We start from the raw sequence: 23,297 nt of genomic DNA, 5'->3' as shown, positions 1-23,297 counted from the left end.
GAAAACACCCTTTCTTGTTCTTATCAAATCAACAAGAAGTTTAAGTGAACTACTCATGGACCTGCCTTACATACATTTTGTTGAAGAACAAACATAGGACTTTAAGTGGTGGTTCTCTGTTGTAAAGGACAGCCGGGTCCCATGCCCGGCAGGGATGCCCTTGCTGCATCTGTTCCGGGGGAGCCACCGTGGGCAGCTCAATACCTCCCCCGGGACGTTTGGTGGCAGTCTCCCTGGCGGACGATGATTCCCCAGCCTGGCGCATGGCTCCATGGGACATGGAGTCCTCCACAGCCTGGTTGGGGGCTTGGATGGCCGCCAGGGGGACCTGCATGGACTTTGCAGCCCGGCTGGTCAATTCCTCAGCCCCACCCGGAAATGCAATTAGGCCCAGGTGATTAAGCACCTGGAATACTTCCGGGTGGGGTATAAAAAAGGCCAGCCACCACCACTCAGGAGAGCCAGAGTCGGGAGGAGGAGGACTAAGCCTGAGGAGGAATGGTGGTGAAGAAGAGAAGAGTGTTGTGATAATATTTGTGAGTGTTTTGGGACTGTGTTGGGCCTGTGGGACACGGGGAAGGCGTGCCCCACGGCTGAAGAAAAATAAAAGTGTGCTTTGTTTAAGTACGTGCCTCTGCGTCAGTCTGTGCTGGGTCAGGCGCTATATAGCGTCTATATTACACTGTATATGGTTTAGTATCCAGTATTTTAACAGAATGGCTTTAAGCATGTTGGTGGAACTGGAAGGTCATTTTCTTTCTGTTCTTGAATTTTCAGAATGCTATATGAATTAGAAATAGAAGCAATCAAGCAAAAAATAGTTACTACATGTGCTGTATATAGTATACATTAGCAGCAAAATACTATTTTGGCATTTTTTCAGTTTGTGAACATGTTTTTATGGTTGTGTTTAGTCTGCTTCTTATGATGTTGATTTGATGTTGAACATTAATATATGGCTGTCGAACCAATTGAACTGTTGTTTGTTCTCTGCCAAATTCATTGCATAATAACATTAACAAATAATACAATTAAAAATAATAATATTTAAGGAAATGTGTCTTTTTATTTAAGAGTGCACACAAAGATACAATTATTCAATATGCTGTTTGAAGTCACAGACTAAGGACATCTAACATTTGATGGTGATTAGCCTTGATTTAACTCAAGCATGTTTAAAGCTGGAGGGTAAATTTTTCGAAGATAAAATAGGACCAAGAATTCAAACAGTAGAGAGAAAGAACAGCCTGAAGTTTGAGAAAGAGAATGAAAGTTAGGGCAGGATTGTTTTGGATATTGTGAGCTAGGAATAGTCATATAAATAGTAATAGAAAGACCTGTGGGACAGATTGGTTTTGTCTATCTTATCCTAATTTTCATAGCATTTATTCTTCCTTTCATTATTCTTTGTTTGATTTTGAGTTTTGAATTTATGATTCCAATAAAAATGCTTCAAGACACTTTTAGCTCATGTCCCAAGCTCATATGACACAAGAAGATGAAGCCCATACTCCACCTCCTCTTATAATTTATAACATACAAAAAATATTTTATACTATTGTTGGTCAGGCTCATAATCACTGCTTTGAAGGTCAAACACTTTGTTTTGTTATTAGCCTGACTCAAATACTGAAATACATATTTTACTGAAAAAACATACTGTACCTTAGCACCTAGGTCTCCAGATTGCCCTCTTTCCCCAGCATCTCCAGGATAACCAGGAGGTCCCTGAAGTTTAGAAAATATTGTATAACATTTATTACTGTTTGTGCTTATGGTCACATTTTTTATTAATGAATAATTTTGAAAAATGTATGAATTGTTTCTGCTCAACCTCAAACAACTAGAAAAAGTATTTGATCTCCTGGTAATCTTATTATTAAAATACATTGAACTGACCTTGTCACCAGGGTCTCCTTTACATCCAGGAGGTCCAATCCTTCCCAGTCTACCCTGAGCAAAAACAATAATAGCAAGGGTTAATATACTGCACAATAAAGAATTAGTTTGCCTTAGAGACAGACTAGACACCAGCATCCCATGATTGTTTGTGATGCCAATGGTGAGTGAACTTGCATGTCTCATTATTCATTAATGAAAAGAAGATATTATTAGTTTGGTGAGGTAATGTTAATGTGAGAGAAGCCTGCACTCATAAAATAAAATTATGGTATTGTCCCACCAGAATCTTCACTCCAAAACTTCTGCTGAAACAACAAAATGTAAATTGCAGAGGGACTGTATGAAGTTCTACCATTTAGCCATGTTCTAGTATTGTTTATTACCAGTAATTTCATAAATCTTTGAAGAGCACAGCATTAGGATAACATGAAACGGTTGTACTAAACAAGAGAAAATTATATTTTTGAATTTATCATTAGCGGTATGTTATCCATTGAAACTTGTGTGTGAATCAGAGATGTGTATAATAGATTTCATGTAAATGTGAATTTCTATAAATTCAACATTGTAAAAAAAAGCTTGAATTGAGATGACCAGTGAAAAAAAATAATTTCTACTTATAATGAATAAGGAAAATAATAAAATGTAATAACATCTAAATTACTCTGTCCATCCATTCACTGAACCCGCTTATTTTAACTAAGGGGGCAAAACCTACGTTAGCAGCATGCGGCACAATAGTGGAACCAAATCTACTTTAGAATAGGAGTCCACAGATGGGCACAATCAGACAGAACCATACTTACTCATTGGACCAATCAGTCTAAACTGTATGTCTATAGAGATGTCGGAGGAAAATCTGGAATACCCAGAGAAAAACCACCGAGACACGTGCATATGATGTGCAAACACTATGGTAATGCCTAGGCTGGCATTTGAAGTCCTGGAGCTTCGCTATGAGTTAAAAATATAACACACAGAAAACAAACACCTTGTCACTGCCCTTCAATAATAAGTCTTTAAAACTGTGCCCTTTCAGTTTACTTTATTATTCACTAAGACCGCTGTGCTTAGCATATTGCAGATAATGGAATTTAATAAATAATAATTCTCAAAGAAGACAAGTTATTAATGACTTTGCCCTTTAAAAACTGAAAATGTCTTACTATATTTCCAATATGGGCAATCTGGTTTTAAAAGAAAAAATATTCTTCTACAAAAAGGTTACCTTTTGGCCATCAGTTCCATTACGTCCAGAAATACCAGCAACACCCTAGAATTGCAATAGGAAATACATGATAAATTAGTGAATGACTTAAAACACTACAAGGAGCCATATAGCCTGTTGTTCTGTGGTACCTAAAAACATAAACTTGTGTGGAATATAGTCTTTAGACATGAATGTGTGCAAATTAGGCTCTTTGAGGTAAACACTTCACAAATTATTTCTGCAATGTTTTAAAAGAAGAAAATGCATAATGCAAAAACAAGAAATAGCATTATAATCTATTATGCGTATTCAGGTCTGTCTTAACAAAAATGTGGCAGCTAAGCAGTTTTCACTCTGTTTTGTAAAATATATATCTCTTAAAATACATATTGTAGAGCTTCTTACCTTCTTTCCTTCAGCTCCTATTTCTCCCTGACAATAAAAACATGAATAAAGTTAATTAGGTGAACACATTTTGGCAGTGGCTACATCTTGACATTCTGACTCTGCTGTTTACTATTATATAAAATCACAACTAACTACTGTACTTATTTAATTTTCTAAAACAGGGTTTTGACTATAAAATTTTCTATCAGTACTTTTATTAAAGTATTCCTCTACTCTTTTAATGTAATTTTTCTTCTATTATTGATTTCAAGATAAATTATTCATTGTTAATTTTTGTATTGTTTTTAAAGACTAGACAAAACAATGTATATTCAAAACTTTTGGATACAATTTTGGAACCTTTTGATTTTTTTTGGTTAATTAAGATTATCGTTATAAAAATACGTCAACACAGTATAAACCATGAACTCTGTCTGAGGCTAATGTGTTTTATTTATGTAGAATTAAACGACAACTAAAATAAACTAATTTGTAACTGTATTAGAACACCCAACTATTCATTTTCACATCCACTTTTCCAATTCCGAACTATGAAGTGATGGAATATACCCTTGCCAGAGCTTACAGCACATTATTGCCAGCATTATAAAGATAGCAACGTGAAAAACATCTGCACTGTGGCAATTTAAAACCTCCAACAGTAGAATCACAACACCATCGTGATCATGGGAAGAATATGTGTACATTTGAAATGGGCTTGAGAAATTCTACAATACAATTTGACCAACTCTGGTTGTTAGGAAAACTAGACATTTATAGTAAATTCATATAGTTTATTTCATTTGACATTATAATGTTGGTAACCTGTTTGTGTTGCAATTTGCCATTCAAGTGAAGTAACAGTTCTACTGTAAACCAAAAGGATAAAATGCATCATAAAAGTATTTTTAGATGGTGTTTATTACATACAAGATAAACAAGACTACCTTGTTTACAGAGATAAATGTTATAATCTTAAGCTTAGAAATGTTAATTAAATATTTGAATTAAAAACATATTAAAAACGAACTAACAAAAAATAATACATTTATTTAGACAAATCATATGCTGCTTGATAAAAGTATGTGTTTTTGTTGGTTTAAAAACTGTTATTTTATTTTAATGACACCTTCAGCATTAACTGTTATCTATTGGAATCTTACATATGTAATATATTAATGAAAAGTAAAACTCACCTTATCACCTTTCAAACCTGGAAGCCCCTGAAAAGAAGGAAAAATTTTTTTCTTACTTTTGTGCTTTTTAAGTGAGGTGTCTTAGCGTTACATATAAAAAGTATTGATTTTTTTCTTATTCATGAACATACACACACTAACTATACCAACTATACATATACATATATGTGTGTGTGTATGTATGTATGCATGTATGTATGTAATGTAATTATGACATATGATACTCATCCGAAATATTTATTTTAGCATTTTAGCAGATTAACTGAAATATAATGAAATTTGTCACGTATGCCAAGAATATTATATTGTCCATGCAATGGTCAGTGAAGGATAGCTGGTCATCAAACTACACTTGAAGGCGGCATACTGACTGTATGGGTGTTAGCTAAAATGAGCCAAGCTGAACAGAGATGGGTTGCTGAATATACAGATTGGCTGGGATAAGAAGGGGTTCCGAATTTGTCAGATAGAGCTAGAAATGGTGCTCCTTCATCTAATAAGACAATGTCTTAAAACAGCCATAAAAATCAAGTACTACTGTATATTCTTATTAGTCTCTCTTATGATTCAATTAGCATTCCTATATATAAGTTTTCTGAGGTATCCTACCATTACTCCCCTATTACAAAAACATGTGAGATTCAGAAGATGGATGGATGAGAAGATACACTTGGTTTAATTTTATTTCCTTTCTTATAAGTGACTCTTGTCCTTGCAGAATCATTCTATATACCATGTGACAGAGTAAACAGCACAACTCCTGGTCCAAGCTTTAGCCTTGGCACAGCTGATCTACTACAATTCTATACTGGTAGAAGTACCCACATGCGCTACCAAGCTGCTAGAGATGGTTCAAAATCCAGTGGCTCATCTTATGTTCATCTAGTTAAGATGGGCACATGCCACTCCTCTTTTGAGGTCACTGCACTGGCTAGCATTAGCAGCATTAATTAAGTTCAGATCCTTGATGCTTGCCTACAAACAGGTCAGTGGATCAGCAGATATGTATATGGAGAACCTTGTATGGGCTTATACTCCTACTTGGCCACTCAGGTCTGCTAGTGAAAAGTATCTGGTGATGCCACCTCTGTGTGGCATCAAATCTCAAACCTGACTCTTTTCATGTGCACCTCTGAGCTAGCGGAATGACTTGCCCACTTCCATCAAAACTGCTCTGTTTCCAATGTACTTAAAGAGTTTTGAAGTTTCTCTTATTCTGTATATATCTGTCTAATTGATAATGGCCTGAATAGGTTTATTTAATTAAGGAAAGATTAACTAGGTTTGTTTTCTGTTTGGTTTAAAGTTCTTTACTTGTGATAGTGAATTTTTTATCCTCGTTTTGTAACATTTGTTCATAAACATCCCCTAGACAAATGTTTACTAAATTATGTTGAACTCTTTTGTAAGTTGCTTTGGATAAAAACATGTGATATATACTGTATGTGAAAATGAACCTACAAGAGAATCCATAAAAAGGAATCATTTTTATTTTATACATGGAAGATTTTACAAATTAAATAATTTAAATGCAGCTGATAATTCTGGCCTGTTTCTTGTCAGACCTTGGATAATGGACATACTTTGCCTCATTTAATATTTATTTACTGTATACTCGATTGTGGATGATTATACTGCATCTATATTTAAATTATCTCCATAAAATAAATTAGACATTCGTGAAATACATGCACTTACCTTAGGACCAGGATACCCAATGGGACCTTCTATACCTGGATCACCCTGCAAAATAAATGATTTTTGGTGTTAATTAGATAAGAATTGCATTAATAGTAGCTTAATATAATACATATTATCCAAAATAATGAGAGATGCTAAATAAAAATATGAATTAAATATAAATTATTTTCACATATAAAGGCTGTATAGTATACTGTTTAATATGTATATGTATCAGAGATTAGCTATGTTTCACAAAGTAGTGCAAATGTTTATAAAAATGTCTTGCTTTCATTTACAATTTCAGAAATACACTGCACAGCTATGTTCATGATATTTAAATAAAAAAATTACTCACTTGTCTCCCCTTTTCACCAGGAGGGCCAGGTTGTCCAATATCTCCTTTAGCACCCTAAAACCAAAATATATACAACTTATTTCAAAACTCAAACTGAGAATCCTGCATTAGGCATTTAAAAAGTTAAATACATCCTACTTTTTAAATTGTTTTTGAAATCATTTACATAACAATATATGGTAATTACCCACATCCGTAGAAGACAATGGAGTGCTTTTATAATTAGGTGGTAACTACAATATTACATGTCTGAACTGTTCATTAAGGCTAATAATAGAGTTAACCTTTTTTAATTTTTAATACACATTATTTTTTCTAGGCATGATTTGAAAATCTGTCTTCTTCTATGTGTTTGCTTTAAGTGGCTTTATCTGCCATTGCTTCACTGGGTCACAGGGCATAAACAACAGATGTTTGAAACTCAGTCCAACTCAGATCAGCTTTCAAAACTAAGCACAGTAATCACAAATATCTTTCAATATTTTTGGATAGTAAAAAACAGAGCAGAAACTGGTATGGTCATTTTGGTTAAAAAACATGGTAAAAAAAGAAAATATTTAATGTTGTTAGGGCACAAAGGCTTTTTGTCATTTATATCAAAGCTGATAATTTTGAAAGGAACATTGAAATTAGGCTGAGTTGAAGGCAGCAGTGAAAATAACTAAATATCTAAACTGTTTAATTTTGTTTGGTGAAGGAGATTTTCTTTTATGCATTCCTTGGAACAATGTGTACAAGTGAGCTACATTAGCCAGCACCTGCATACAGTAGGTGGCAGCAGGGAGGAGAGATCAGAGATTAAAGGAAAATGGGTGAAAGATCTTATTAGACTAAAAAAGCCTTGTGGTTATAGTGAACCCATTTCATGTTTTGTTTAGTAAATGTTTGAAATGTCTTGTGTTCATTTGAAAATGTTGCACATTAACATTTGATGGCCACTTTATTAGGTATAAAAATCAAGTACAGTAAAATGCCGGACTCCCTTTTGCCTCAAAATCAACTATACACTACTACCACCAGGCTATATTAATGGCACAAGGCAAGATGGCTCCAAGGCGTCTTGCTGTTTATGCCAAATTCTTACACTACCATCTACATGTTACAGCACAAATCAAGCATTGCCAGACTATATAACATTTTGTCCAATCTTCAGTGATCATATGCCCACTATAGTCTCATATGTTTTATTTTAGCTACCAGGATTGGAACCTAGTGTGTTCTTCTACTTCTGAAGTCCGTCTATTTCAAGGTCTTATGTGTAATACGTTCAGAGATGCCCTTCTGCACATTACTATTGTAAAGAGATGCAAGTTTAGCATTTGTTTCTTTTCTGTGGCCTTGGAAAAATCTGTCCAGTCCCTTTTGACCTCTGATTAACATGGAGTTGTTACCCACAAAAGCACCACTCACTGGATATGTTTTTATTTATTGCACCATTATCTATAATTTATACAGAATGTAGTGTGTGAAAATCCTAGAGTGTGCTGGTCTCGGAAACATTGAATAAGATGCTTTTAGCAACTTGGAAAGCAATCTAATGGCTAGCCAAATAACAACTAAACATCTTCTACATACACGTAAGTTTGCTCTACAGTATATATTTACTTGAGGCCACATGAGTGTCTGTTTATAGGAGCAGGCTATTCGCATTGATGTTTATTTATTTATTGATTTAATTAATTAATTGATTGATTGATTGATTGATTGATGTTTAACTCATAAAATGTCCAGTGACTTTGCATTTATTGCATTGTTTATTGGCATGTGTCTCCACTAAGGGTATCATATCATTTATTGTTGCTCATCGTTCAACATTTGTGTACCATCAGGATTAACAAGTGTATTTCATTGTACTGTATTGAGATATAATGACAATAAACCAAACTGAAATTGAAAAATGCAATTTTTAAAGTTCTACACTTACCTTCTGACCTCTGTAGCCTTTTACACCAAGAGGACCTTCATATTCCAAACAGGTCACTTTATAACACTAGAAAAATTGAATGGATAAATTAACAGCAATCAATTAGGCAAAATGAATTATGGCTATAAATAAAACTTTCAGTCTATTGTGGCTTTCAGGAAAATTTATAGAATTCATACTTTTAACATGTTCTATAGATGTAACTATTTGAAAGGAAGTAATGACCTTATGCAACTTCATGTTTGGGATAAAGTGTATCACAAGGTACTACTGAATGCAAGTATACAGTACATAAAAATAGCCTCTGGAATGTATTGTATAGACATGTCATCAGCAACTCTCACTGTGAAAATATTTTAAATATAAGTTTGTTTCTTATGTGCATTGTCTACTGTAGGTAATTTATTATGATAGATGAACTCTTAAGGACAAAATACTAATGACGTTTACAGATACATTCATGCAGAGAAACAAAACTTACCTCTGAATAGGCTTCTTGTTTCTGTTGGAATAGAAATGTGAAAATAAGAGTTAATGCATTGTTTTGGTCACAATTAATTCTGTACTTCACATAATGACAGAATCATACATTGATGAAACATACACTCTCATCTATTAATTTATTGCATAATGTGCATCATACCCATCTGAATCAAACAGGATTCTTGCAAATATGGGGATTTACTACTTCTAGGCAAAGCTCAGACATTATTTTTGCAATAACCCTTCCACGTTCAGTGATATGAATAAAAAAAAATGGCTTCTTCTGAAGAAATCAAAGACTATAAAGTATGTGTGCACCACGACAACATCACTCATATTCTTAATCAGAGCACAGTATGTCCTGTAGTGTTTCCAATAGGAGTCTGTTCATTAGATGGTGTCAAACAAGAACCTTTACCTGCAACTACAATGCATGAATTCATCTTCAGTGTTATGCCAATCCACTGCAGATTATACACCAACATGCATTCACACTTACAGATTGCCTTTAAAACAATGAGAGGAAATGGAAAATACCCATCAACATGTGAACCTGCATCCAAAATATTCTTGTTTAATGGGGTTCTGATTCGGAAGGTATTGTATTTTCTGACAAACTTACAGACTTAGAAATTTCATCTTCAGGGGTTCAGTCTAGCTACTGTATTTTGAAGTATTGAAAGGATAGGTGAATACAAAAGGAACAAATCTCTTAAAAAGTGAATTGCCATGAATATGCCCCTATCCTGGAAGAGATATGCAATGCCAGTGCCTAGCCATATTTTGCCAATAATGACACTATAGAATGCAACATGAAATTCTGCAAAATTCTATTATACTTCTTTTTTTACCATAAAATCCATGTTTTTTCAGAGCTAGTTCTCAATGTATTGCTGAGTGTGCATCACTTTCTCACTGGGTCACGACCCCTTGGCAGTAGCCCCGACCATTCATACTCAGCAATACATTCCTATTGTTTATAATGTTAGTGGGTTGCGGTGAGTTGAGAAGTGCATTGCAGTGGTTAGCTGCTTCAACAATCGCTCTCAATCCCCCCAACTTTAAAGATTGTGTTCCATTCACCAAAGGAAACCCCCCAGTGGGCCATGAAGATACTATTATGGGAAAAAGTGGATCATAACACCAAAAAGGTTGATAAACACTGTTCTAAACAAAGCAAAAAATCTGTTTGTGTTGTCTCTTCCTTTTACAAAAGTAAGGACAGAGTTTTTATTAAACAGGTATTAAGGAGCTACAATAGGGATTAACATACTACTAAGCAACATTCAGATCAAAATGTCATATTTCTGTATTGGGATGTTGTAGGTTTGATTAGTCAGTTGATGTTATTTTTTGATTAATAGTCCACCTTCAATCAATTCTATACTATTAGCTTTAGTTTCATCTTACACAACTACATTTAAAATATCACCTCAGTACAGCTAAAGGTTTTTTATTTGTTTAAATGTGCCAACTTTAAAATAAGCTGTTTTGATCCCCAGAGATAATAGCACAGAAAAGGCTGGCAATGTGGTAATTTTCTTCTTAATAATCAATCTATATGAATGTATCATCAATACACAATAGAATGAACTATCAACCTTTTTTGGCTCTTCAGGTTCCTTTTTGGTCTTAAACTATGCAATGTGTGCCCAACAGTATACATGCCTAAATTGCCCTTGTTGTTTCTGTCAACTGTCAAGATAATTTAATTTAATTTTGCAAATACATATTTTAGTGCATTTCAATTACTTTTGACAGCTCTCTCTGCAACTCTACACAAAAAGGCAACAAATCCATTGGTGTTGCATAATTTCTCCTGATTGAGTTGTAAACTCAACATGTGTCAATTCACATTTCTGATTTGTAGCAACCAGTCTATTATTTTTTAGCATATTGCCATACAGCTGTCCCTATGGCTTCTTATGACATTTTACAATGTTTTGGCATTCAGCTTGGTATCTGGTGAGATTCTGGAAAAGGCTGGCTAAAACCTAATGTAAGACAATCCTGCATGTTTTTAAAAAATAAAATTCAGCTTTCTTTCTATTCCACTTTCAGGAAGTGCAGTGAATGGTATGTCTGTGTTACAACACATGCTTACATCAACAACATTTCCGACTTAGAGCAGGTCAGTGAAAAAGATTGCCAAGATTTTAATGTAAACACACCAGGTTCTAGGTACAGTATGTTACAATAATGTCTTATTAAAATGGATAAAAACTAAAAGTCTTTGTTTGTCTTTCATGAGGAATTCTACTGTCATAGTCATTGCTGTTGTTAAATATTACAAATTGGAAAGTGCTTTTGATGTAACATGGCTAAATTCATTCAGCTAACCTGGGTAAATTATGCGGTAGGCACACTATATTATGCAGCATGATGATAAGCCTTGGGTGTAGCCATCATTTCTTTAGTTAGACAGCTTCAAAAATGATCCATACAAAGTATTACTTTACTGTACATTTGGAATTTGTCAGCACATTTTGTCAAAACAAAACATCCAAACACAAAAGAAAAATACGGATTTCTAGGGTTTTGGCAAAGAATATAATATCCTAAATTGCATATATTCACACTAATGCCATATTCTAACAATACAGGAAGGCAAAGCCCACAACCTACTAATGTGTATGAACAGCACGGGATACCCTCCTGAAATACTTTACAAAAAAAGCAGTAGAAATTTCCGGTGGATGAGAAGCAATCCAATCTCTAGCAACCTTCTCACTATTTTGGAGAGTATGTGGAAACAATCACTTATGCACATACACTGAGTTTTATAGAGTCTCTTTGATAGAGTAAAAGTTTCTATAAAACTGCTTCTGTTAAATTAGAATTATCATCTGTCGTCGGCAGGTGCTTTGGTTTCTGATCCCAGGCTGTTTTAATGGTATAGTAAGGGCAGTTGGTAGCATGTCTGATTGCAAGTCAGCAGCTTGTGGTACATGTCTCATTGCCATTTTTATATTGATCCTATTCATGTTTTGTATACAAAAATATATTCAGAAGAACAATTATTAACTCTGCATAAATGATATCAAAATTAATGGTTTATTACAATAAAACTGTGTTATTCTATACTGGCTCACATTGTTCTAAAAATATAAGATATTCACACCATTCTGTATTTACTGCAATGATTTTCTTATGTATTGTAATGTGAATTTATGTTAGATTATAGTCTTGTTTGGAAATATGATACTATCTTTCGATTGCCAATTGCCTTCTTCTTTGTAATTTATAATGATTTCACTATCAATGTCCCTTAAAATATCAGAACCTTTGTTGTATCTATCTATCCTGGATTGTTCTTTACAAGCATACATGTCTGACTTGCTTCTCTTCAATTATTTAATTGACAGTTTAAAATGATCATTCTAGCACGTACAGTAAGTATGGTATTTGTATTTTACATGTTTCTCTGGTTCTATTTGTACTATCTTGATAAATGAAAATGAAATAGCTTGCAGAATGCAGCTTTAATAACTCTTAAAAGCTACAAAAAATTCATTGGATAGTCCCAGAAGCAGGCAAAATGAGACGATTTCCATCAGAATGTTAACACAATTTTGTATATTTTTTTGATTGTAAGAACCTGAAACTAGGCCACTAAAATACAAATATGGTAACAAAAAGGCAATAAACGCTGCTGGACAGGCACCACTGGGGCCCAACCTTGGTAAAAAGCAAATATGCAAATTATTGTAAACCTAAACTCCTGAACTGATCACAAACAAAAATCAGAAAAGCATGTTTTTCTTCAGTAAAATGCAATACATGTAATGTAACGTGCCAAACTGAACCAGATGCTTCACATTAAAGTACATTTTTGTCATTCTTTACTTGGAGAAATCATATTAGAAATTTGCCACATTATTATAAATTTCTTGAGATTTGGATGCAACTTTCATTTCCATTTAAAAGAAACGTGACAGATAAACAGGTTGTCTGTAGACAGGATAATATGCACTGACTGACCATCATCTCAGTATTCAATGAAAGGCACTGCCAGCATGTGTCATGGTCTTTTGAAGCACTGCAAGGGTGATCCGGAGGGAAACAGTCAGTGCTCATCTAGGTCCTAGTGGGCAGGCAACCCAACAAATCAAGATGATACCTTACCTTGCCTATAATGGTAGAGCAGAGCCAGGGAGGAAAGAAGTGCCACAGCTGGTAACAAACAGTGCAGAGTCTGAGGAAGAAACATATCTGTTCTCTCTCTGTAATAGAACACACACCAAAGGAGCAGCCTTGGAGAGATGGCTCCTTAAGGGCAAGAGAAGGTTCAAAGGAATAGGGATCCCGGGACTTCTAGAGGGAGAACTAGCTTGGAGAAAAAGGGAGGCTATTCTGACTCTGGAACTAATTACGGGGCATAGAAGTGACCATGGGATAGATTTTAAAGCTGCCTTATTGTCAAAGCCAAAGGAAGCGAGTTGTGGAAAAAGTTTATTTAAAGAGAGGAAGACAGAGGGAAAAGTACAGAGAGAGAGAGAGAGAGAGAGAGATGTTGGAAGTGACCAGAGATTGACTATCCAGAATGGCTGCAGGCTGTTTTGTATGTTTGCTTTGTACTTTTATTAGTTCAGTTTTTCTGCCTGTGGTTTATTTTTATTAATAAAAGCATTACATTTGTGTACCTAGCCTGCTTGCTATTATTTTGGGTTGGATGAATGCTGTGAGAGCATCCTTTCTTGTTACAATTAGCTAAATTGTTGGAGTCTTTTGACAAAATAATATGCATTTCAAGAGATTTAATATTTCATAAAGCAGATGGCAAGGTTGTCTCAACCACATGAATTGTGGGTACTTGGATTATGCTATCGTAATTTTTTTACCTTCTAGACAAGAGGATGTAAATACGCTTAGTGATATAGAATACAGTGGCATCACCCTCTAAGTATACAGTGTCTGGAGGTAAAGTGAAAGGGAAAATGGTTACAAAGCAGGAGATCTACCTGGTTTGTACAAATCAGTTAGAGTAAACTATTGCAGGTTAGACATTGCCTTAAAACTTAACATGTGAGAACATTAGAACCGTTTTGACAGGAACGTGCCATTTAGCCTAACAAAGCATGTTAATCCTTGTCACATAATTTATTGGTATAGAACTATGTCATATTAAACTTTGCCACTGGTTTCATAATTAAACTTATAAAATGATCATTTTTACACTGAATAGAAAAGTTAAATTTAGCAATGTTACTGGTTTAACAAAAATACACATCACTGTTTATTTCTTGTGACCCCTTGTTCCAAGTAATTTAATGCATTTGATTTACTACAATAGAACAGAATCAGAAAGCCTGGAGTAAGAAGAGAAAATCAATTCAAAGGAAAACCTATAAAGTTTTACTTAGTGGAATAACCAGGCCCCCACCCCCTACAAACTGAGGGGCAAGCAGTTTTATTCAAAATTAAAATCAGTTAAGCAGTTAAAATCAAAATATTTTAAAGTAGTTAATCCAACCAGTAGTGAATGGAGACTTTAACATCTCTGACTGGGTGCATACCCTTTCAAAATGTTCCTGCCAAATCAGCTTGGTTTTATTTTTTTTTAAATATATAATCCACAATAGATTAATAACTTCAACCGTGAGAACCTAAAATATCATTTACTCTATTGGCTGCAGCTGTATTTCTACACCCTCACCTGCATGACACTCTGTGTAGTTTCCTGGGGGCTAAAGTCACAGGCAATATTAGCCTTCCAAACCAAAGTAAAACCAACTTTAGGACTTAAGCTCACATTTCCCTTTTATACACTCATTACACTCAATTTTTCAGAGGTTAAAAATAAAAAATATTTAATTAATAATATGGCTATACCATTGACTGACACTGACCCTTACCTACAGTATGTGTTAGAATTCTGAATAAGTTTGCCATACTCATGAACATGAGATCATGTTGGAGACTTAATTGAAAAGAATGCAACACCAGTCAAAGGAAGATGTCAAACTTTACCTAACAACACATTCCGGTTACTGTTATTTTATGGAGCTCTTTCTGTCGATTTGGAAAGACAATGTAAATCAGATTTAAAGTATTTCTTTAAATACATAATTCATTGGGCATGACTACCTCCTATAGATAATTTATGGTAATTGGCCTAATGGATGAATATGTACAGTAGTTTAAATTATCTCCTGTTAATGAATCAAATCAGCGTTTCACAATGTTCGGCCAAAATTTTTAAAAAAAGCTTGCAGCAGTTGGGAATGGCTTCTAATACGCATGAGTTGGTGCCACTAAAAAGGCTCATATATTTGAGTGTTGCTGCAGTAGGAAATTAAATTTAGAAAAATAAGACCTCAGAGAATTACCAGTAGTAATTCTACCAGTAGTAGACAGTAAGAGCGTAAGATCAAACTTGCTATTTACTAATATACTGCCATTCATTTTCATATTTTAAATCTGAAATAGAAAAGATGCATGGAATATAAAACATGCACGTCAAGAATGGCACTAATTTAGGTGTTTTTTATTATACTGTTATACTGTAAACTACTACGAAAACTATGGCGCACATATTTTTTATTCTTGTGCACATATTTTTATTCTTATTTTATACCTTGTGTAGTCACCACTAAGTGTATTTTACTACAGTGTAGTTACATTGTAATGATTTAGCAAGTAAATTACATGCAAAACTTGATGTAATTAGGCATCATTATTATGTATTACTGTGTAATTTTAATAATGAGTGTAGTATTCAATAAATATTTATTTCTAATATAATTAATATATATATATAATATTTCTATATTCCCACTTTATACATTACAGTACCTATAATTATCTATACAGTAATTACAGTGTAATTACATTACAACTACTTAGTAATCACTGTCAGGACTGCAGTGTAACTATGCATCCTCAGTATGTATTGACCTTGTATTTCAAATAATAGCATAGGTTATGCACCCATCTCTACCTCTCTCTCTCTCTCTCTTTCTTTCTCTCACTCTGTCTTTGTTTGTCTCTCTCTTTCTTTAATTTTCTGCTGGTTTAAAAGCCATTTTATGGATTCATCCAAATTGGCTTGTTGCTTTTTGAAGCAGAAATGTTTATTACCGGATTATCTTCCTGGAACCAATGTGTTATGACATACAAGTGGGACAATATCCTTATTCATTTTGCATTCTTATTTCATATTCTGTCTCATTCCTATACTGTTACCTGTATAATGTAGTAGGTACAATATAAAAAATCATTATATTTCTGTAAGTAATAACATAAACATAGACACTGTAATAAGTAATAAGAAACAAGAAATAATTAATGTAACTGTTGACAAGAGAGCATTCCTGATGACTGGAGACAGTTCTGACCAGCCAAGCTCATCAATTCCTAGTCACATATTGTATCCAAGAAAATGTCAAGTGGAGTTTTGTAACATCTGTTTTATGTTAGCTTTTTCCATATGTAAAGAAATTTATTCTCAACCAGCCTCCATCTGTTCCCAAGTTCTTCTTGATAAATCCCTTTTTTAAACTGGCCCTTCTTTACTTCTACACTGTTGTAGGTATATAACATAGTCACTTCTCTGTGTCTGTTTTGCGTAAGTTATGACCAATCTTCTTGTGAAGTTTTGTGAATTCAGATAGGAGGAGCTGCAGCAGTTGCCTGTGGCTCTTAATGTTAATATTTTGTCACAACTGTGTATTTAAGCCAAATGAGTATAAAAAGCCAAATGACGTTTATTCATTCCCTCTAATTAAATGGAACACTAGAACTGAAAACATCTCCGCTTCTGGCTCTCAGAGCATTTGTGACAAAGTAGGAGAAGTATCCTGGTAAAAGAAAACCTGTAACTTGCTGACTTATGTGTCTAATTTTCTCTATGTATGTAATTCTCTATTTGAGATTATGTATGAATGTATGTATATATTTAGGTATGTATTTAAATTCAAAAATAAAAAGCAATTCAATCAAAAAAACTAAAAAAGAAAATAGCAAGTACAATATGTATTATAATAAAATCCATAAGGCTCAGCACTCAACCTCCATCTAACTATACAACAAGAGAGCTCCATCTAATGTTGTTCTTCATATATAATAAAACAGCAAATATAATAAAAAGGTTCAGCACAGGCTCGGCTCGCTTACTGTAGAATTACATTAAGGATTTTGCCAAATTCTGGAATACTTCTAAACTGGGCCTCGTAAAGGTAATTTGATTTTCTTCGATTTAAAATAATATAGGATATCACTTTCCTGCTGTGTTATTAAAGGTGGATTAGGATTCTTCCATTTGAGCAAAATGAGTTTTCATGCAAGTACTATGAGATACAATATTACAATAAATTTTTCATAGCACAGTATTTTCCTGGTTTTTTATTTTTATAGGTCGCTGGAAAGGGGTGTGTGGCGCTCCCGATATCTATGCAAAAGAATGAAGGTACAAGTCTTTAGAGTCCTGGTGCTTCCTGTCTTTCTATATGGTTGTGAGACATGGACGCTATACAGTGACCTGAGATGAAGACTGAACTCCTTTGGTACTGCGTCTCTCCGGAAAATCCTTGGGTACCGTTGGTTTTACTTTGTGTCGAATGAGTGGTTGCTCATGGAGTCCCGAATGAGGCACATTACCTGCATTGTGAGGGAGCGTCAGTTGCGCCACTACGGCCATGTGGTGTGTTTCCACGAGGGTGATCCGACCCGTAAGATCCTCATTGCTGGGGAGCTGAGTGGCTGGACCAGGCCAAGGGGTCACCCACGTAACACCTGGCTGCAGCAGATAGAGGGTCATTTCTGGAGGGTGGGACTGGACCGCATGTCTTCCTGGGGGGTTGCAAACCGGGATCCCGAGTTGTTTCATCGTGTAGTGGGTGCGGCAACACACTGTACTAGTGCATGCTCCCCAACTTGACTTGACTTGACAATATTTTCCCCATCTAGTATTACTACAGATATTGCTGTTAAAGCATTAGGAGCGATGTTACATACAAGGACAACTGAAGAGAAATACAATTTGCCAAAAATGGTTTGAGTTTAGAACATTTCCAAAATATGTGACCTAGCAATTCAGGCATTTGATGACATTGCTCACAGGTGGGATCCTATTCTCTGGGTACATTTTAACTGAGAACAGATTAGATCAGGTGAAAAATAAAGATTTTTCTAAAATATCTCATTTCAGTCAACCTGGTTGAAAATGTTTGTGCATACTTTTATTTGTGATAGTAGCTGTGAAATCATTTTAGAATTTAGTTTCTGATGTGTGTAATATCAGGCAGTTGCTTAGAGTCAAGTTTGATATGCCACTGTGCAAATGGTTTTAGCCTCTTTAAATTCACTTAAGAGTAACAGCTACTGCTATTTACATATATAGTGTAATACAAAAAAGTAATCATTTGTAGTCTATTAATAACCCATATTGTAATGGTACAGATTCATCAGTTAATGTACACTCTCATTTTTGAGGACTTACCATAACTTGAATGATCCTGTTGATGGTCTCAATATTTATCTCACCCGCTTCAGTGATTGCCAAGTAGTTGTTCCTATATAGTTCAGCAGGAGTGTTGGCTATCTCTCTCAGGCCAGACTCATACTTATTGTTAGTGGCAGGAACAGCAAATAATCGGATGCCTGCATCTCTGGCTCTTTCAGCTCTCAATTTGATGCCACCACATGGATTGCCTGTAACATGTCCATCAGTGATCACCACAGCAAACCGAGCACGGGTTTCCTTGGAAGAGTGCCTGACCATACTGTCTGTCATGTTGGATAGAGCACAATCTGTGAATGTTCCCCTTCCAAAGTAGTTAATAGCACGGAGACGAGAAATGAAAGCATTGGGATCTTTAGTGATATCACTGAAGATTTCCACTCTGTCTGAGAAGTGCAAGCCACCAAACTCGAAGGTAATCTGTATGTGATTTTTATATGTCTCAGCTTCCAGCTTCTTGATAAATTGCTCAGTGAAGGTTTTGATCTGAGCCACTAAGCCACCCGGTGGAAGAAACTGTAAGGCAATGCTTTCAGATGTGTCGATTACAAAATGTATGCCTATTGGACAGTCTAATACATCTAGAAGGAAGCAAGAGAAAGGAAAACAGCATCAGGATTACCTGTGTTTATCTTTTCATTAAATATTGCAATATTGCTATCATAATAATTGTAAGATAATATTATTAATGGGATATTAGTAACCTGGGAGAAACAATTTCAAATATGTTTATTCATTAATTTATTCTTTTATTAGCTGCATTTCGTTAAAAATGTCCAGCAGACATCATCTAGATCTGAAGTCCTACCGGGCTTGAGTGGATTCACTTTTTCTTTCTAGCCACTTTCACACGTGGTAATTACTTCTGCTAAATGAACACACACTTCTGTCATATTTTTAAATGACTAGCTTAAGATTCAGAACCCTTCATTTATTCTTGTTTCCTTAACCAAATAATAATGAGATATAAATAGAGCCAACCTATGACCAGCTAACTCTGGGGTCTCAGATTTAGGTCATGAAGAGCCACCATTTCATCTCCAACCAGTTATTAGAAACAAATTTATGCTGTTAATGAAACACATTATTAAATTATATTATTCCATAGTACACTCATTCTTGCAAAGCAAACATATCCAATTTTTTTTCTGAGTGGACAATCCACATGTTTTGTGGACCACTGCAGATTAATATTTCTCACCTCCTTACTTTAATTTTTTCAAATATTTGATTGAAACAGTTCTTGAATGATTGACAAACGTTAAAACAGGATCAGTTTAGCCAGTCATCTGTTGGTTCCCTTTGAATCTCATTATTTAGATAACTGAGTATGGAAAAACTAAAATTTAAAGTGTTTTAATATTAAAAAGCAAGTCACTTAAAATTAACACAAAGTTTGTTTCATTCGCAGTAGTAATCAATTTCTAATTAAGAAAGTGGCTGGAAGGAAAACTTGCATCCACTGTTGCCATCCAGCATCTGAGTTTGACACCCCTAATACAGAGCATCATTTGACCCTTGCCCACTGCCACTTGACGCAAGACCCTTTTTAAAGAAGAGGACTGGGGGCATGAACAGTCGGATGTCAACTTATGTTCATTGCAAATCACACATACAGTCTAGAAATATTGTGCTTTGTTTAAACATATACTAAGAAGTACAATATGGTAAGGAAGCACAGGTCAGTTTGACCAGGGAGCAACTGTTTGTCTCTTTTTGTAGTCATGTAATTCTCTATTATTGTATTAATGCCAAATTTATTTTTGTATATTAGATGTAAATATTTTGTTCTTAATATTGCACTTACCTGGGCATTTAGTTTCAGCATTGCATAGAGCACCAAATAGGAGAAAAATCCAAAATCTTTGTAATGTCATTTTTGTTAATGTTTTTAATCTGCATTAAAAGAAAAGGAACACAATTAAAATATGCAGCTGTGTAACATGTTTCTTTTACACTTACTTACTCTCCCCACTTACCAACACATTGGGTGTGATCATGGATAGCTTTCCTCCACTTCAAAGTTTTTTTGAAACAGATTTGTGGTCAGCAAAACAGTATCAGAAAATCAATGGCACCCCTATGTTTATAGCTTATTGAAAGTCTGTCGGAAAATAGGAAACATTCAGTGTCACCTAAAGGTGTTTAACCCATTCAGCATTACAATGTTTTGTATTTCCCATTCACTCATTTTCTAAACTAGAATTTCCATTACATGGTAGTTAAGCAGTTGAAGCCCATTCCAGCAACAATGAGTACAAGGCACCAGTTCATCACTGGCACAATCGTGTCTACAGCTGTTTTAAAGCATCCTGTTAATCTAACATGCAAATCTGGAAATGGAAGAAAACTGAACTACTTGGAGAAAATCCAGGTGGGAAGTAAATGTGGACTGGGTCGCAAATCAAACCAAAGATTCTAGAGATCTGAGAGAGTAGTATATATCACTATGCCACCTGTGGTGGACAGCCCGGCTGGGACCCCTTTCACTGTATATTCAGAGGGAGAGGCCCTGGAGGGTGCATTACCTCCCCCTGGACGCTAGATGGCCGCTCCCCCCTGGGTTGGAGTGGTGCCTCGGTTTCCCGTAGGGCTCCAGGGGAATTGGAGTTGGGTGCAGCCCTGTTGGGTCCTGCAGGCACCGCCAGGGGGTGCTGTAATTGCAACACCTGATCCCGTATGGGCAGTGTATTCATCACACCTGGAAGTGCATCCGGAACTTGGTGATCAAGCACCTGGAGCACTTCCGGGTGGGCTATAAAAGGAACCAGCGACCACCACTCAGCAGCCAGAATCAGGAGGAGGAGGACGAGGTTGCCAGGGAGAAGTGGTGGAGGAAGAGAAAGAGTGTTTTGTTTTGTGTTACTTTGTGTGCTGTGCTCGGGACTGTGTATTGCCTGTGGGAGATGGGGAAGACGTGCGCCCACAGGGGAAGAAAATAAATAGTTCATTTATTTTACAAGTGCCTCCGTGTCCAGTCTGTGTCAGGTCGGGTGCCTATATAAGCCTATTGCTTCGTGCCAGCAAAGCAGTGGGTCCAAATGGAGTATCGCCACGACTGCTGAAGGACTGTGCATTGGAACTGGGGAGTCCTCTACAGCACATCTTCAACCTGAGCCAGGAACAGGGGAGAGTCCTGAGGCTTTGGAAAACATCTTGCATCACCCCAGTCCCAAAGGTATCACGTCCTAGTGAGCTGAATGACTTCAGGCCTGTCGCCCTGACATCACATGTGATGAAGACCATGGCGCGGCTACTGCTTCACCACCTGAGGTCACAGGTCCACCACGCCCTCGACCCTCTGCAGTTCGCATACCAGGAGAAGGTGGGAGCGGAGGATGCTATCATCTACATGCTACACCGATCACTCTCCCACTTGGACAGAGGCAGTGGTGCAGTAAGAATTATGTTTCTGGACTTCTCTAGTGCCTTCAACACCATCCAACCTGTGCTCCTTAGGGACAAGCTGACAGAGATGGGAGTAGATTCATAGCTGGTGGCATGGATCGTGAACTATCTTACAGACAGACCTCAGTATGTGCATCTCGAGAGCTGCAGGTCTGACATTGTGGTCAGCAGCACAGGAGCACCTCAGGGGACTGTGCTTTCTCTGGTCCTGTTTAGCCTATATACATTGGACTTCCAATACAACTCGGAGTCCTACCACGTGCAAAAGTTTGCTGAAGACACTGCTATCGTGGGCTGCATCAGGAGTGGACAGGAGGAGGAGTATAGGAACCTAATCAAGGACTTTGTTAAATGGTGTGACTCAAACCACTACAACTGAACACCAGCAAAACCAAGGAGCTGGTGGTGGATTTTAGGAGGCCCAGGCCCCTCACGGACCCCGTGATTATCAGAGGTGACTGTGTGCAAATGGTACGGACCTATTAATACCTGGGAGTGCAGCTGGAAAATAAACTGGACTGGACTGCCAATACTGATTCTCTGTGTAAGAGAAGACAGAGCCAGCTGTACTTCCTTAGAAGACTGGCGTCCTTCAACATCTGCAATAAGATGCTGCAGATGTTCTATCAGTTGGTTGTGGCGCCCTCTTCTACGCGGTGGTGTGCTGGGGAGGCAGCATAAAGAAGAAGGGCGCCTCACGCCTGGACAAACTGGTGAGGAAGGTAGGCTCTGTTGTAAGCACGGAGCTGGACAGTTTGACATACGTGGCGGAGCGATGGGTGTTAACATTATACAATGTTATTGACTGTTATACCTGCCTCACACTCTCCACCTTGCATTTTTTAACTTGTACTGCATTTTTATCACTCTTTAATTAATATTGTTTTTATCAGTATGCTGCTGCTGGAGTACGTGAATTTCCCCTTGGGGATTAATAAAATATCTATCTATCTATCTATCTATCTATCTATCTATCTATCTATCTATCTATCTATCTATCTATCTATCTATCTATCTATCTATCTATCTATCTATCTATCTATCTATCTATCTATCTATCTATCTATCTATCACCAATCTTACACACCATATATACCATATTCAGCTCATGGAGCAACTTGGTCACTTTACAAACAAGTGTCCTTTTAAACCTCTGAAGTGGTAAAACATCCATGAAATGTTAATGATATCTATAAATCTATTGTACTAGGGTGTTGTACTGTGTTAGCCATTATGGATGTAATGAGAAGTCAAGCAAAATGACACCTTTTATTGGCTAACTATAAAGA

The 23,297-nt window shown here is 36.0% G+C and overlaps 1 protein-coding gene across 1 annotated transcript in view; it reads right to left on the bottom strand.

Moving 5' to 3' along the window:
• col6a2 (collagen, type VI, alpha 2) overlaps nt 1-23,297 on the bottom strand; it is a 61,830-nt gene that overhangs the window by 31,375 nt on the left and 7,158 nt on the right. Inside the window, exons 2-12 of the mRNA XM_051930606.1 lie at nt 20,408-20,496; nt 18,580-19,181; nt 9,139-9,159; nt 8,658-8,723; nt 6,734-6,787; nt 6,394-6,438; nt 4,696-4,722; nt 3,518-3,544; nt 3,131-3,175; nt 1,900-1,953; nt 1,666-1,728 (exon numbers count right to left, since the gene is read on the bottom strand). Of these exons, the coding sequence (XP_051786566.1) occupies nt 1,666-1,728; nt 1,900-1,953; nt 3,131-3,175; nt 3,518-3,544; nt 4,696-4,722; nt 6,394-6,438; nt 6,734-6,787; nt 8,658-8,723; nt 9,139-9,159; nt 18,580-19,181; nt 20,408-20,477 (1,074 nt within the window). The 5' untranslated portion in view covers nt 20,478-20,496. The remainder of the gene's footprint in view (nt 1-1,665; nt 1,729-1,899; nt 1,954-3,130; nt 3,176-3,517; nt 3,545-4,695; nt 4,723-6,393; nt 6,439-6,733; nt 6,788-8,657; nt 8,724-9,138; nt 9,160-18,579; nt 19,182-20,407; nt 20,497-23,297) is intronic.

Source organism: Erpetoichthys calabaricus, chromosome 8, assembly GCF_900747795.2.
Source record: "Erpetoichthys calabaricus chromosome 8, fErpCal1.3, whole genome shotgun sequence".
Lineage (NCBI taxonomy): Eukaryota > Metazoa > Chordata > Cladistia > Polypteriformes > Polypteridae > Erpetoichthys > Erpetoichthys calabaricus.
The sequence above is the reverse complement of the archived record's forward strand: the minus strand, read 5'-3'. Positions and strand labels throughout refer to the sequence as shown.